The 17,986-nt window shown below is 39.6% G+C and overlaps 1 protein-coding gene across 1 annotated transcript in view; it reads right to left on the reverse strand.

The window, feature by feature from the left end:
* SORCS3 (sortilin related VPS10 domain containing receptor 3) overlaps positions 1-17,986 on the reverse strand; it is a 630,681-nt gene that overhangs the window by 285,421 nt on the left and 327,274 nt on the right. The window contains exon 4 of the mRNA XM_058298484.2: positions 16,079-16,237. Within this exon, the coding sequence (XP_058154467.1) occupies positions 16,079-16,237 (159 nt within the window). The remainder of the gene's footprint in view (positions 1-16,078; positions 16,238-17,986) is intronic.

Below are 17,986 nucleotides of genomic sequence, written 5' to 3' on the forward strand. Positions count from 1 at the left end.
CTTAAAATTTACAAAATATTGCTGAGCTAAATTACAGGAAACCTAAATAAATGGAAAGATATACTGTGCTCATGGATGAAAAGACAATATTTGTAAAAGTGCCAATTCTATTTAACTTGTCTATAGTTTTTAAGCAATCCCAATCAAAATTCTGTCAGACTTTTTTTTTAAAGAATAAATGAGATTCAGGGCTCACCTGGCACATGGACAGATAGAAGATTTAAGTCTCTGGGACATATATTTATCAGGTATAGTGCTAATTATAAGTTCAAGTTAATGTGGCAGAATAGACATGTGTAGGGAAACTATAAATGAGTCTAACTCTATGACACTGGGGAAGATAAATTCCAAAGTAAGGTCCACTGAAAGGGTGCCAAATTCCTGAGCTGTCTAACTTGCTTATAGTGTTTAGATGTCTCTAGAGTTCTCAGGAGTCTACCTATTTGAGGCACTCTTTACTATGGCAGTCAATGAGATCCTGCTGAGATGTGCATAAGCGTAGCCTCTGGAATGACCTCCCAACTCATTTTGAAATCTCTTTGCCATAAAAACTCATTTGTATTTACCATTTCCCCCTATTGGTCAAGGTCTTTTATCCCAATGCATTGCTAGTCAATGCTTGGTAATAATTCCTTGGTGCAGGGAGACTTATCCCCAGGAGACATATCCCATGCTGGGGGAAGGTAGTGCATTTATGTTCTGAGTTTGGCTTAGAGATAGGCCACATTTGGGCAACAAGAAGGCTTTCAGGAGATAATTCTCAAGCAATATATAATACCATGTTAAGTTTCAATTTGATAAGAAAAGGTTCATAAGTACAAACATCAATATCAAGGGCCAGCAGTTGAGCCCTGAATCTCAACAGAGTTAGAACACCTACTCTCCAGTTCATTGGACTCACCCAGGACAAATAACAAGGAGATGATCATGGACAATGCCCGACCCTGGAACAGAGAGTGTCTGCAACTGCAGGCAAGATAGTTCCATTCACCTGCCCCATGGGATCTAAGCCCCCTCCCAGTTAGAAGCACAATGGGCATCACCGTCCCAAAATCCTCAAGAATTGGGAATGAGCAATGGACTAAAGTAAACTTATTATTATTCTACTATAGACTTATTATTACTCTAGCAATGGAAGAACTTTTATCATTGATATAAAGGCAGGGCCACCAGAGTTTCTGAGGGGAGGGACAGGGAAGAATAGGTATAATATGGGGGCATTTTCAGAACTTTGGAATTGTCCTGCATGACACTGCAATGACAGATACAGCCCATTATATATTTTGTCATAATGTACAAAATTGTGCAGAAGAGAGTGTAAACTATAATGTAAACTATAGTCCATGGTTAGTAGAAATATTTCAATATGTGTTCATCAATTGTAACAAATGTACCACGCTAATGAGGGATGTTGTTAATGCAGTAAAGTGGGGAGAGGAAGGGAAGGAGTGGGGTATATGGGAATCCCCTATGCTTTTTATGTAACGTTCATGCAATCTAAAGCTTCTTTAAAAATAAAAAAATAATTAATAATAAAAAATTGATTTTTAAATCTAAATGGAAATACAAAGGACCTAGAATGCAGAAACAATATTAAGAATAACATGAAAGAATTACTCCTTGACTTCTAGATATATTATAAGCTACAGTAATCAATACAGTATAGTGTTGGCATCAAGATAGACAAATATATCAATGGAATAGAATAGAGTTCAGACATAAAAATGCACATATATGGTCAATTGGAATTTGATAAATGTACAAAGACAATTAAATAGAGAAATAATAGACTTTTCAACAAATGGTGTTTGAACAACTGGGCATTCACATGCAATAATAATAATAATAAATAACTACTTTAATGCATACCTTACACCTTAAATAAATTTGGCTCAACATGAATCATAGACCGAAATGTAAAACTTAAAACTTGTAAAACTTCTAGAAAAAAGCAGAAAAGAAAATACTTGTGACCTTGACTTTGGAAAATATTTCTTATATATAATGAAAAAACATGATCCAAAATGAAAAAAATTGATAAATTGGACTTTATTAAATAATGAAGTTCTCTTTGAAAGGAACTGTTAAGGGAATTTTAAGACAAAAGCTATAGAATGGTAGAAAATATTTGAAAATCACATACCTGAAAAAGGATTTTTATCCAGAATACAAAAAGCACTTTTAAAACTCAACAACAAGAACACAAACAACCAATTTAAAATTGGCAAATTATTTGCTCAGACACTTAACCAAAAACTTATATAGATGACAAATAAGCATATGAAAAGATGATCCTTAGTCACTAAGAAAATGAAAATTAAAACCACAAGGAGATACAATTACATATCTATTAGAATGGTTAAAATTAAAAACATTCCAAATGTTGGTGAGGATATGAGGCCACTGTAACTCTTATGCACTGTTGGTATAAACATAAAATGCAACAGCCACTTTGGAGAAGAATTTGGCATTTTCTAAAAAAATTGAATATACACCAACCATATGATGCAGCCATTCCACACTAGGTATTTGCCCAAGGGAAATGAAAGCATATGCCTATGCAGAAACTTGTACATAAATGTTCCAGCAGCTTTATTTGTAATAGCCAAATAGCAAACTAATCTATAGCGACAGAAAGAAAATTTCCCGATTGTGAATATGGTAGGAGGACAGAGAAGGGTAGGAGGAAAGCATTGTAAAGGAAACTTCTGGGAGTAATGGATATGTTCATTATTTTGATGGATAGTTATAATTGCATGGGCATATGCATATGTCCAACCTTATCAAACTTTATACTTAATAACTTCCGCAGTTATTTCACGTCAATTATATCTCAACAAAGTTGTCTATAAAAATCTGAAGGCAACTTCCAGAATCAGAATGACTGTTTTTATTTTAATTAATGTCTATGAGCATCAACCTAAGCATGTTTAACTCAAAGAGAATTCCTTCCATCTTACCAGAGTAATATCAAACATTTGTCAAGATAAGTCAGACCAGCCCCCAGTCAACATTATATGTTCTCATAACAGTTTATGAGAGTAGGCTGAGGGTAGGCTGATTTTATAGAGAGTGATGATCTACTCGTGAAACTTGAAAGCTCCCTTTGGAGGGTGCAGCTAAAAAGTTCCACAGCCCAGCTCTGCCTGAGACTGAGGCAGCAGAGAGTGGATTCCTCAGCCACCTCTCAGGATCTTAATTATGTGAACATTCAAACTCAATATTAGTTCAACAGTATTTGAAGAAAGAAAAGTTAATATTTTGTTCCCCTCGCTCATTCCCCAGCTGCCTATTACAAAGCTCCTAGATTGCTACTCCCGGTATCTCTACCAAACGCCTCAAATTAAAAAGTCTCCATTCCAAAAAGCCTTGTTTCAATAACTTGCTCAGACAGCTTCTGCCAGCTGCTGCCTCAGGTGCTCAGAGACAGGCAAGGGAGGCAGGGGGCAAAATGTCAAAAAAAGCAGCTGAAGGGAAAAGCAACCACAAAAGAAGGTCATCACCCTTCTATCCCACACTGCAGGGTGGCCCTGGCCTGGGCTTTCCCTCTCCCCCTCAGGGCGTTTAGGAAACAAGCATCCCCTGTGCCAGGAAAGAAGCATGCCCTTGGCCCTAGATATTTATGTAGGAAACCAGACCACCAGATCAATGGGGTCCTTTTAGCTCTAGTCACGGTCAGGTTATCAGGCGCCCCTCCCCCTGTGACCGCTCCTCAGTCACAGGGTCTGATTCTAATTTCACATCATTCTCTGATTTGTCCCCCTTGCTTTTCAACCCCACAATTATTACCTTAGTTCAGGTTCTCTTCAACTCTTGCATGGGGACAATTTAAGATCTTTGGATGTTCTAAACACTGAGAAAATGTTAGTCTCCTCACCCCTAATGTACTTTAAAATTTTTTCGTCTCCCCACACCCCTGAAAAAAATCTTCCAAGCTTGCCAAAATGAAATCTTCTTTCTAGAAAAATCTTGATAATTTTTCCCTAGACAAGTTTATCTAGGCAAAACTTTCTCTAGAAAGGTATGTGTGCATTGAATTTTTTGCAAGATAAACAGGACCACCTAGATGAGGGGAAAAGAATGCCCAAGCAGAGGAAATGCATGTCATGTGCCATGGCAATTTGGATGTCTTCCAAATCAATTAGGATGTCTTCCCTATTGCCTGGGTGAAGGGAGCAACTTGGATGAGGGGGTAGAAAGTTAGACAGGATCCAACTTATGAAGACCTCTGTGCTGAGCTAAAGGCTTTGACTGCATCCTTCAAGATATGGAGAAACCCATGATGAATATTCCTAAGATTTATAACACATTTACATCAACCAAATCCCATTCTAGAGCTTCTGGCACATCAGGGATATATCGATATTTTCAGAGTTCAGTAAATACAAATGGAAGCTCAAAAATAAAACACCAAAATCAATAAACAAACAATGAACACTATCCTATACATACAAATAGCCATGATTCTCAGAAGTAAGTTTCCATCTGAAACTTCCTTCAGACTGTTCCTTCAAAATTCTTTCCAGTTTCTTCACACCAATGCTACACGTGGGGAGAGGGAAGAAGAGATATGATGTGGGGGCATTTTCGGGACTTGGAGTTGTCCTGGGATGTACAGCAGGAACAGTTGCTGGACATTGCATGTCCTGCCATGGCCCACTGGGTGGACTGGGGGAAAGTGTAAACTATAATGTAAACCATTATCCATGCGGTGCAGGAGTGCTCAAAAATGTATTCACCAAATGCAATGAATGTCCCATGATGATGAAAGAAGTTGTTGATATGGGAGGAGTGGGGTGAGGGGGGTGGGAGGTATATGGGGACCTCATATTTTTTTAATGTAACATTAAAAAAATAAATAAAGACAAAAAAATAAAAGTTCTTCCCAGCAGTCTCCATGGCTGGGAACCAGAGTCATGTACCGTGGAGGATTTCCTAACTTTGTCCAGGGTCAAAACAAAAGGTCACTGTGAAACCATTCTGACCAGTTTTCAGGGCCTCTCATGTAGATCTGGTTTCCATCTTGGGCATAAGTCTTCCCCCTCTTGCCAGTAGGTCCAGAGTATTTCACTTGAACCCCAGTGAATGGACCTGTCCTTCCTGGTGGTGAGTTTGGTGCCACATGCCTTAGGAATACTCCATGTCATGCAGGAGGGAGAGGCCCCAACCTTCTCCTCACACAGGGCAATACAGGCCCAGAAGATCTCAAGGCTTTCATCACTGAACAACCTTGACATGCATATGTGAAAATTCCTGTCAGGAGGAACTCTTCTTATTTCAGGACGACATAGATTAATGTAAGCAGGAGTCAAAAGTAGACCCTAGATGGCCTGCACCTGGGCCTGCAGATGCCTCAGGTTGCTTTCAAGAAGCAGATGCAGACAAGGGGAGGACTTTGCTTTCTCTTGGAATAAAGATCCATTGAGGTCAGGGAAGGGTCAGTGAGGGAATTAGTTTCCTATTGCTGCTGTAACAAATTATCACAAACTTCATGGCTTACAACAACACAAATTTATTATCTTACATTTCTGAGATCAGATGTGTGAAATGAGTAGCATGGTGCTAAAATCAAGGTGTTGGAAGGGTTGCATTCTTTCTGGAGGCTTCAGGGGAGAATCCATTTCCTTGCCTTTCCGAGCTTCTAGAGGCTGCCTACCTTCCTTGGCTTTTGGCCTCATCTTCAGATCACATCACTCCAACCTCTGCTTCTGTCACCATATCAGTTCTTATTCTTACCCTCCTGCCTACTTCCTAGAAGGACCCTTGTATCTACACTAAGCTAACCAGGATCCCAGTGGGTCACCCCATCTCTAGAACCTAAGCTTAGTCACAGGTCTTTTTACCATAAGAAGAGCATATTCTCAGGTTCCAGGGATAAGGACATGAACATCTTTGCGGGGGGGTTATGATCCATCCTACCAGAGAGAGGAAACCCCAGAGGCTGGCACGGCCCAGAGAGACCAGGAACACAGAAACACTGAACTGGGCTTTGCAAGCGGAAACCCATGTGCTATCATCCCTGTCCTTGACCCTGCAAGTATTCAGCTGCCACCACCCAAATCACAAAACTCTTGGGATAACTGCTTAGTTAGTTTAAATTCCCAGAGAAGCAGACCCTGAGGCAAGGGTTAGAGTGTAAGTGACTACTAACTACTAGAAAAACAGTAGTATAGGAGTAGAGAAATTACCCAGGAAAGCAAGGCCATCAACACAGTGATGGGCAACAGGAGCCTAATCTCACAGGAAAATTCTGGAAACAGTAAAAACCACGAGGAGCAAGGGGGCAGGGGTAGCCATACACCAAATTATGGTGATTGGCTGAGGGTTGCTCCCAGAAGTTAATTCCTTGGCCCTTCTAGCTTGCTATATGAGGGGCAGAAAGGCATCCAGAGGCTTTGGAGAAAGTCTTTAGGCAACAAAATGCAAATCTTTGAAGTCAGAAATCAGTGGAATGTACTAAAATGCTAATATCAAAAGGATATGGGCAGGGCATCAACAGTATCTGCTAAAATTTATTTTCAGGATCAGTGACATTTCTGAGTTTTGGATTCTGGTTGATGTTGGACTGAAATAGTCTATAAATATGAGGTAACAGTTGACATTCAGATTACGCAGAGAATCAACATTAATGGAACATGGACTTCTATGTTCATTTTATACCTTATTCCCACCGAACTACCAATAATGCAACCCTGCTATTGAATACCCCAGCCTCGAACTCCTTGCTATCTGGTCCAAGGGAAGATTTCTTCTGTGGAGGCCCCATTGGCAACATTTCCCTGGTCCAGAGCCAATTTCCTCCTCCTCTCCCACTCCCACACATTTTGCTTATACAGAGCATCAATCTGCATTGCTACACATCTCTATTGCTCTTTTGAGTAGATGAAAATATATCAGATAGAGTTTCTCTCCACCTACTACTTCCTCTCTTGATTAAAAAGGCTATGACAAAAAAATAAAAATCCCCAAGAGCTATTTTCTGCTTCCATTCCACTCCTAGTCCTCAGTCAGGTCCTTCACTGCCATTCCCAGCCATAAATCAGCCAGTTCTGGAGTTTCGACATCCAAAATCAGGAGAACAATATGTATGTGAGTACTTTTAAGAAAGAAGTCAATGTTTTATAATTTAATTTTCTCTCCTCGCATTAAACCTGCCATTCTTCACATAATCAGAGTGATAAATGCAGAGTCAGGCTTCATCTTCCTGACATTAATACCCATCAGTACTTCAAATGCAAACAATTGTGACATTCGACTTTATAAAAATTACCAAGTGCACCAACTCCGCTTAATTAAACCATTTAAAAGTTGCTTTTGTTACATTTAATGAATGATATATTATACTGCAATGAAACATGCAGCAAGACAAATACTTCACAATGCTTCCAATTAAGACTCACTTCACTTATGCCAATTGACAACACAAGTGTTCCACACTTCATTCAGTTTGTGCATTTTAAATGAACTGGTTAGGGAGAAGGGTGCTTCTTTGCTAATGAGTTTTGTAATCAAGGCATCTATTTTAATTTCAAATTGGCTAGATTGGGGGAAATTGCTAGACTAAATGACTGGTACTAATTAGGATTATAAAAATATTCATCATGCCATGGAATTAACATGGGGGTCTGATTTTCCTACATTTGCATATGCTTGAATTTTGGGGGAAAAATCTTGACAAATTGTCTTCTCTTTAGCAAACTGAACAAACACTATATCTGTTTTAGTCCTTTTCATTGAAAGATAATAATACATATTCATGATTTGTAAATGAAGTTAAATGATTTCAACTTCTATCTTCATTACCATATTAAAGATGTTGTCTCCATAAGCTTCCTTTAAACACTTCAGATCATAGGAGTTCCTATTTAATAATGACAAACACCTCAGTTTAAGCTATATATTAACCCAAAGGTTTGAGCAAATACATGGGAAAAGTGAGCAAAGCTGGACAAAACTTCAAACACACACACACACACAATTACCCTACTAGTGTTTATTTTCTACCTGAGGTGTAATTCATTCCTCTTATGACTTATCATCTGTAAGCAGTTTGACAGCTCTCCTCCTCAAAGTCCCACCTGGGGAAATGCCATCAGCTGAGAGATGTGCCAGAAGAACCACTGATTCACTGGAGGTTTGGCCTCCACAAGGCTGATTGGGTTGTCTCACTATTATAGGATTCTCTGTGGTGGGGGTCCAGGGTAAAGTGTCCCATGTGGAATTCGTCTGCAGATCCTGCCCACCAGAAGTGACCGAAAGACCTCACTACAGCACCTTCTACACACCAGGGAGAGCAGGGCCTGGGGTCACAGCAGGGGACCTCAGTCACATCTGGGAGAGAGACTGGCCAGGCCCTTATTGGCTCTGTGACCTTGAGCAAGTTAGCATCACCTTCAAGAATCATGTGCTCACCTGGTAATTATTATTGGCCATCTTGCAGATTCCCATGAAGATGCAGTTAATAATGTAAATAAAAGCAGTCCAGAATGCCTGGTACACAGGTGATATTTTAGGATATAGATCTCCATTTTCTGAGGAGCACCTATATGTCCAATTCTGAGTAAGATAGCAAGGGGAGTGTGTAATAGTTACTGGTGCAAACCACAATTCACTGAATATATCTGTGCCCCTTGACTCCAGAAGTATATGTTTCCATTACAGCTGTCAAATCAAACAAACAAATACTAACTCAATTTTGGGATAGAACTGCAAAATCTAAAAAACTACCAGGATAAATCATTTCCTTAACATCTATTGTGAGGACCTTCTAAATAATAAAATCCATATCTATCACTACATTGTAAACAATATGTATTGAGGTTATATCCAATGAGAGAATACTTTTTTGTTAGGAGGAAATAAAATAATTCCTAGAATTTCACAGTTCAAAAGGACCACAATGAAAAGGAAAACTGAAGAGAAGAAATACCTCAGGCTCAGTGTATTCCTAGTTCAGGGAAATTTTCCTCTATATCACATTGCCTCTTGAAAGGAGATTTAAATAATGATTTGAAATGATACTACCTAAATCTATCCTAGCCACACCTAAAACGTTTTTTAAGATCACTGCCTTATAATTAAGATGAAGCATAAGTTATTCAAGGTAGCTAGCTACTTATCCAAATTTTTTTTTATAAAATAATATAATGAAATAATGGGAAAACAAAAGGTGTGAAAAACAAACAAGCAAACACACAAACATAATCCCACAACCTAAAATAATTAAGTTAAAATAATTAAGTTAATATTTGGGAATATTTCCTGCCATTCTTTTTAAAATGTTTTCTTCTTCTTTCCTTCCTTTCTTCACTAATCTCATTATTTTTTGCAAATGTAATCAAAGAGTACTTCTTTAACATATATCATGTATATATTTGCATGCATGCATTATGTATGTAATATGTATGCATTTACTATGTACTAATGTGCATCCATGTTACTACGTGGTCTTCATAACCACCATTTTAATGGCTGTATAATATTCCAGCAAATGGACATGGCGTGATTTAACAAGTCCTTGAATGCTGGGCATTCAGTGAGTTTCCATCCAGTTTTCCCATTATAAATAACTTTGATGAATGTTATTATGTCTAGAGCATCTTTGTGCTATTCCATTGGACTAGACTCAGAAGCAGAACAACCAAATCACAGGATTAAAGATATATCTATATACTTCTTTGATATATACTGTATTTTCTGGGAAGGTTTACTCATTTGTGTAACTAACAATACTATTTCAGAATATGACTTTGCTAGCATTTAATATCAGCATTATGGTAGAGAAAGTAACAGATCTTTAAAAATGAAAATTAATTTTCTGCTAAATTAATTTTAAATGAGCATTTTTATAAGTTTCCATTGGAGGTTTCTGGATCAGCTGGCCTTACTCAACTGCAATGAATTCCTACCTTTGGATTAGTTGAATTCTCTAATGTTGACCTATATATTTGTCTTCTTTTTTTCATTTACATACTTGATACCTTTCAACTTATCTTCTAAGGAATTCATCCTTTGTTCTTTCCTGAACTTAGCCAACTATGAATCATTGCATGAAATTAAAAATGACTCTGAATGAGAGCCATGCCCTTTGTGATGAAGGATCATGACTGAAAAAAGACCACAAGGCGGTTTCTAGAACATCAGTCATAGTGATTTTCTTGATCAGGTTACTGGTCTCATGAATATGTTCAGTTTATAAAAATCCACTGAGTGAATGTATGCACTTTTCTGTGTGTATATTATACATCAATTAAAAAGGTTTAGGAATGACCCTGACTTTAAATGACCAGTAGCTGTCATACCAGGGTGGGAAAGAAACAGGCCCAAGAGTGGTCAGGATGGCGGCAGAGAATAGAGGGAGGACAGAAAGTATGGCCCAATCAGAGAGGCAAGAAGGTTAAGTGCAGAGAGGCCAGCTAAGAGGGAGGGGAGAACAGAATATTCCTGTATGCAACTGGAAAACTGAAAACTTGGGATCAGTATTTGGGCCAAGGCTAGTAGTTAAGAGCCCTGGGCACCAACATGAGAGCAAAGGATCAGAGTATCCATGAAGCAAGGTTGTGCACAGAAACAGTGCATCCTTCACCTTCTTGCTCACCTGTGGCTGGAGCCCCCTCCACCACCAAAGCATGCCATTCCATGACTGAATTTCTACCATGAATTGCTTTGGGTGAGGCATTGTCTTCTACCTAAGTACCCTTCTTAAGACATGCATGTGCTGCCTCTTCCATTAATTATTTTAGCAAATGTTCTTTTCCTTGACAGAAGCAAGTCAGGTTACTCTATACACACCTAGAAGGCAGAGAAGGAGAATGGAAAGTCTGGGACATGATATTGAGAAATCAGATTTGGGAAGAAAAAGGGCCACCAGGTCCATAATTCTGCTGAGGTTTGCTCCTTTGAGCTAAAGTTGAGCAGAGCTGACCTAGCCTGAGATCCTATGGCCCCACCCTCATCGAATGAAAATTAATATTTTACATTAAATCCATTTTTGCATTCAGAACTCACCTCAAATAGATTAATATCAACATTTGAATAACACAAGGAATGTCTGATTATGCCCTATTAGTCAACAGGTGGCTGCTCTACCTCTTCACTAAAATAGCAAGCCATTCTTGATCTAATGTTTTTGTTTTCACCTTCCAAAAACCGGCCTCATAGAAACTGGTGTTTCCATGGTGATGGAGATTGCACATCCTACTGAACCAATAAGACACCTATTAGAGCAGTGGCTGCTTTCCATAGGCCAATCAGGCTATGGAGTCTTTTCCCTTAAATGAATACACCTGGTTTTATAGGAATGGGAGAGGACCTAATGAAATTGCAATGTTTTTCTTTAAATAAAAAGAGCCTTTCAGTCCTACTCTTATTCCCAGGGAGGATAAGCTTCAAAACCATGGTCATCCCTAGTTAATCCCCAGCAGCTTTATCCTCACGAGGTGGGGAGACACTAAGCCTGTTGCTGCCCATAGCTCCTGAGGAAAGTTATCATCGCCTGCTAATCCTGGAGGCTTTGGATACAATTACATTTCTAATCTGAGGGTTTAAAGTGAGAATATAAATGAAAGGAACAGCTTCATTTGTATCCAGCATGCCAAAAAATACAGTTTTAAACTTCCTTTTGAATTTTCAGGTCCTCCACACTCCAAATACATTCTCATTCACTCTAACTGGGATGGTCCAATAAGCATAGCCTGCATGAGACGATCACCACCTCCTTCATTCTGAACACTGTATTGCAAGCGACCATGCCTAAAATTGCATCTGTTGCAAGCAGCTTGTCAATCTGTCAGTTACTACTAAACTTGGCTGGTGGCAGGTGGCTAACGAAAACCCTTAGCTGCACTGCCCCGCCTCCCGCCCAACTACTATCGCAGAAGTCCTTCATCACTCATGTTAGTGTTTCAGAGAATGTTTTTACATTGAAATTATTGGTAATTCTAGACCAGTCTGGCTCCAAAAACAGTGGAGTCTGAAATCTCACTGAGCTCCTCATCTCTGACCCCAAAGCCAGATGTATTATTTAAAGTTTCAATTTACCAAGAAGATAAATGGAAATAGAGTTTTGCTACCCTACCTGTCATGCAGAAAAATATCAACTTTCCACTCCCCCCTTCGATGGGATGCTTCCTGTGCCAGGATATATGCATCTATGAATACATGTGAATGTGCCCATTTTTAAAAGCATCACCAAGTCTCTTGTCAAAAAAAGGGATGTTTAAGCATCAAACTTTCTGCGAAAAGCATTGTCTCTAAAACCTACCTTGAAATCCTTCAAAACTTCTCACTTTTAATAAGATATTGAACACTCCATATAATCCAAAAACATCACAGTGCGGAATCTATTTCAGTCATCAATATGGAAGAAGCTCAATGGAAATAAAAGAGAATCTGCCTCTTAAATAGCAAGCAAGTACACAGCCCTCCAAAGACGTTCTAGAGCTTTGGCTCTGAGATGAGGGAAGAGGAGCAACTTTTCTTTCATCATTTCCAAATTACTTCCTCCTTTTTTCAAAACCTCAAAGATTCTTATAAAAGATCTCCAGAGATTGTTATACCCAATTAAGAAGCTCTTGTTGTCATTAAGTACTGAGTCTTTTTATATTAAAATGCAAAATGGCAGAAGAATCTGGAAGGCAGAGGAGGACCTGACACATGAATTAGGAGCCATGTGAAACTCATGGAATGGCCAGAATAGTCAAAAGCCCAGACCAAGCTGAGCAGGAAAGGGAAAGGACTGTGGTAGACCGGGATGCATCAGGATTCAAGAGGCAATGTGCTCCAACAATCAAGGCAGAGTGCATTTTGCCCCACCCTCTCTTGCAGTTTTGGAAGACTTGGATAATCTTCTCTCACAACCTGGTTTGGATCAGTATAAGGTGGGCATATTTCCCAGTTAACGTGCAACCCATCATCTAGCATTTCAAATAGCACATTGCATGCGTCTCTCTATGTCTAGATGCAATTTTGTTCTACCCAGGAGGTATTTCCTTAAATTTCCAGCAGTACTGCTGCCATGTGAGATTGACTGCCAAGATTCCTAACAGATTTGGGGTAGCAGTTTGGAGGGCAATGCAGTTGGATATTGTCCCTTTAAAATATCATTTAATTAGGCCTTTTGTAGTACATACAGCATAATGAGAGAGCATTACCAATTCTAAAGAAATTGCTAGTGCATTTCATCAAAGGCACAGTAATGGAAACATCGATTCACTCCTCACCACAAACATCTCCCTTTGATACTGCAGTTACCTTGATACTAGCATTTTTCATTTTCTCTGGAAGAAAGCAGCTGCCTCAACGCATGCACATCAGAGACGACTCCAGTCGGCAAGAACATGTTTGTATATCAATCTCAGCTGCACTTGCATCCTCGTCTGCTGCTGCACAGCATCACTCTCCCTGACTCAAAACTGCCAACTTAGCCCAAAATAAAGAAAAACTCTTCTGCAACCTGCATGGCTGGAGCTAGGTGTTTTATGCCATCTCTGAAAATATTGCCAGGGGCAACCTCTACCTCCTCATACTTTTTATTAAAAAAAAAAAAAACTGGCAGGGGACTGGTTAGAAATTTTATAGGCCTGACAAACATTCAGATACTTTATGCAAAAGACACCAACAAGAGAGAGTACCTAAGGAAAAGTAATTCCAAAACTGCGTGGTATGATTAAGCAGCACCTACTATCACATTTCCAAGTATTTTCCTAAGTGAAAAAAGCAACCACCAAGTCTGAAAGTATTTGAATGTATTATATTCACAAGGGCCCTTCCTGAGCAATGCCCCAGATGTTCTCAGTGCTGTGAAAAAGAGAAGGAGAGAAAGGATACTCCTAGATGCACATGAGGTATATTGCGTTTGGTTTCTCAACCTCTTGGTAGCAGGTACCTGTTGCTTCTATCCTAGCTCATGTCTGTATTAAAAAAAAGAGTATAGCTTGGAATTCTGAGCTTTATCTAAAGAAATTACCACCCAACTCCTTAACGTCCACATGATTTATTTATTTTCGAGATAGCGTAAAAATTTTCTGTCTATACTAAGTATCTAAACTCACAAACTGTCTGACATTTGGCTATGTTTTTCACACAATATGATGCCCTGAAAGAAATGTATTTGCAAGGGCTTTTGCTCTGCAAATGCCACGTGGGTGTCTTTAGGGGATTGCATTAAGCAACTGGAGCCCACCAGGAGGCTCCGTTAACGAGAGACATAAAGGTTATGTTGAAATTATTGTTTGAAGGTGCTGACATCTCACACGCTCCCACACACACTCACATTCCACTCAATCTCACACTCAAATATATGCTGAGGAGGAACTGTTTTCAGGATTTAAGAGAAAGAAGCTATTTCAACCAAGATTATTCTATGGATAGCATTACTAGGCAAGACAGTACAGGTAATTATCTATTATCTTTCAATAATTGATTCCACAACATTTTTACCTAATAATTTGGCATCAAGCCCAGTACTAACATTCTGGAGATGACAGGAAATATGAAGAAGAAGAACAATCTAAGGTCCCTTTTCTTAAGTACAAATTGATCAATTATAGAGGGTTCGTTCCTATAGTGTCTATGCAATCAATCTACTAATTCATTTACCTAATGAATAATACTGAGCACTTACTAAGGACCAGGCCCTGGGCTGGGGGACTGGTGCTTCAACAGCAAGTCACCACACAGAGTCCTGCCTTCCTGGATGCAGATAATCCCCAAATCATACAAATGGAGGTATAATCTCAGCCGTGACAAGTGGTGTCAGGGAGAGGACCAGAGGACTATAAGAAAGAACAGCAAGGGGAATTTGACCTTGTCAGGGAGGTCTGAGAAGGCATCCTAGAGTAGTGATGCTCCATCTGAGATCAAGCAATGAGGAGGCTTTACATGAAATGGGGAGGAGCAAGAAGGAGATTTCAGAAAAGGAACAAGGGCTATGGTGGCGAGGCAATGAAAGAAGTTCATTCAAGGGGAAGTGATGCCCATGAGTCAAGAGTCAGAGGGAGGGTCCAGACCAGGCAGGGGCATTTCTTCATAACCTCAGAAGCAGACCCTATAGAGGACTATGGTCTTTCTTCTGAAAGCAATGAAAAAAAATGCTGAAGAGCTTTAAGCAAAGGCATGAATTCATAAGATCTACATTTGGGAAATGATCATTCATATTATAGCATGGAGAACACAGAGGAAGAGGCTTTCACAGTAATCCAGATGACTGATGTAATTTACATTTGAGTGGTGGTAGTAATAGAAATAAGTGAATGGAATCAAGAGATATTTAGAAATAAGATAGACAAGATCCATTGATGGACTCAATGGAAAAAAGAAGCATTAAGGATACCTCCTAGTTGTCTGACTTTTTGCAGCTAGGTGGATAGATTTAGGAAATTCTGGAAGAGAACCTGCTTTGCTGAGGGAAGGCCAGAACTTGAGCTGAGAGGCTTCTAAGACATACAGAAGACAATGTCAACAATGCAGCCTGGTAAATTGAACTGGAGCTCAAAGAGGACACTTCATTGGACCATACCATCTTTAAAGTCTTTTTTAAAAAGCACAAAATAAACTTGTTTCAGGCTTCTGTTCCACTGCTAAACCTGAGAACAATAGTCTATTCAAATTTTACCAAATGAAAGCAGGATGGTACAATAAAATCTGTCTGAGGTTTGGAATCTCACAACATGGACTCAGCCCTGGCTCCTCCAGCTGCTAGCTGAATGGGTTTGAACAAATGCTTTAGGCTTCCTGCACCTTTGTTTCCTACAGTCGTTATAAAATTAGTATTAATATAATTGCACATACCCTACTGGGTGGGTTGTTTTAAAGGTCAAGTGAGTAAATGTATAGAGAAAGTCAGTTTAAAATTGTGAAGCAATAAAATGAATTGCCAACAAATGAAATACAGTTTTCTGCATATTTTGATATTAAAGAAAAGAAAGGAAAAGTTAGTTGCTGCAGAAAAAATCAACTCAGGTGAAATGATGGAATGTCACTAAATTCCCTCCAACATTTGGACTGGATTGAGAAATAAGTGCTTTTCACAGAGTGATAACTGAGTGACAAGATGTAAATGAAAAGAATATTTGCTCACCTTTTGATCCAGACTGTAGGCCAGCACCCAGTCCTCTTGCTTGGGATGAAAGAGGAGACTCTGGATGTAGAAAGTGAGCCGATACTTTTGATAAGTCGCCCCCTCATCTGAGCTGATCAGTATGCTGCTCTCCATTTCAGGATCACTAAGAAGCATGATCTGTAAAAAGGAGAGAGGATGAAATGTAGATACAGTGAATGAGAGAGAGTAAATATAAGAAATTACAGCATGAATATACAGACATCTGTACTTGTATATCATAGCATATAAAGAGGCATCTAGGCCTCTAGATGATATATTAACACAATCTCTTTGTCTGATTTAGTCCTTCATTGCTGAATTGAATTGAAATACTTTTCAGGGCTAGGTCTGCATACAGGTCATTGTTGATGTCTATCTTTTAAGTAGCAGTACCAAATTCTTATAGTCCTCTGCCTACTGACCTTGGGCCAGTCATATCTCGTTCTCTCTCTCTCAGTTATGCATATGTCAGTCTTCATCACAATATTATCCAAGCCACATATTCCCAAAGACTTTTGGGCAAATATTGCTGCCCAAGAAAGTTTGTTATCCCCAGGACAAATGGACATAATGGTATACTGGACAGGATTGGGCGTCAGAGAAAACACATTCAAATTTCAACATTTCTCTGTTTTTACTGGGTCACCTTGGGAAAATTACTTAAATCTCTAGAGGCCTCAGTTTCCTTAACAATAACTTCAGTCTGATAGCATCCAAAGTGTCCTTGAGCACTTGCACAGTATAAGTTCTTGACAAGTGTTGCTATTTGCAGTTCACACTTAAAGCCCATCTGTGACAGTTTGAAGCTCTTTTATGAATCCCCAAAAGAGAAAGATTATGTTTTTTAACTAATCCTGTGGGTGTGAGGCTCTTCTGATTGGACTACATCAGTGAGGCATGGCTCAGATTGAGTCTCTGCCCTTCTATTGGGTCTGATATAAATGGAGACCCAGAAAGAGAGGCACACACAGAGAGAAAAAGTCGTTGTACTATACAGACCCTGCCTTGTGAGAGAGGGAACTGCAGGAAAACAAGCCCTGAGAGGCTGAGAGGGGTCTCTGAGACTGGAATCAGCAGAGCACAGAGGCATGGAAGGAGGTTCTGAGGGGCTGGGCCCACAGAGCAGCCCACAGCTGAGGAGATGATCCTGTCACATGCCTGATTGCCACATGGCAGGGCAACAGGGGCAACAGCAGCTGACTTTGATGAGAAAGCATCTCTGCTGATGCCTCAATTTGGACATTTCACAGCCTCAGAAGTATAAGCTTTTGCCCTAACTAAAGCCCCCACTATAAAAGCCAGCCCATTTCTGGTATTTTACATTGGCAGCCCTAGAGCAAACTAAGATACCCTCCAACCACTCCAATCTGGCTTCTATCATAGTACCCCCAAATGTCACTAAATAACACCCAAATGGTATCACTAAAGATATGACTGACTTTCTGGTATGTAAGTCCCATGAACCAGACACTTTTTGGCAGCTTGTGACACTACTGACAATTTCATTCTCTTCTGGGGCTTCTGCAATACTACACTCTTCTTTCAGATGCTCAATGTTCTCTGATTATCCTGTAAATATAGCCATTCCTCACCCCTCTGCTTTGATCCCCTTCTCTCCCCATTCAACATACTTTTCCTCAGTGACCTCTTCCATTCCACTTTCTTGGCTTCCCAACTACCATCTTTTGGGGGGACAATCCATAAATATCTCCAATGAAAGTCTCCCCTTCTCAGTTTCTGACCTGAAAACTCAGTTGTCTGGTAGATATCTCTATTTGGACATCCTACAAACACCTCAAACTCCCATGACCCACAATCGTTTCTCATCCCAGCCCTTATTCTCCACAGCATCCCCTGGTGAAGTGTTTCCACCAACCTCATGAGAAG

This window comes from Dasypus novemcinctus, chromosome 6, assembly GCF_030445035.2.
Source record: "Dasypus novemcinctus isolate mDasNov1 chromosome 6, mDasNov1.1.hap2, whole genome shotgun sequence".
Lineage (NCBI taxonomy): Eukaryota > Metazoa > Chordata > Mammalia > Cingulata > Dasypodidae > Dasypus > Dasypus novemcinctus.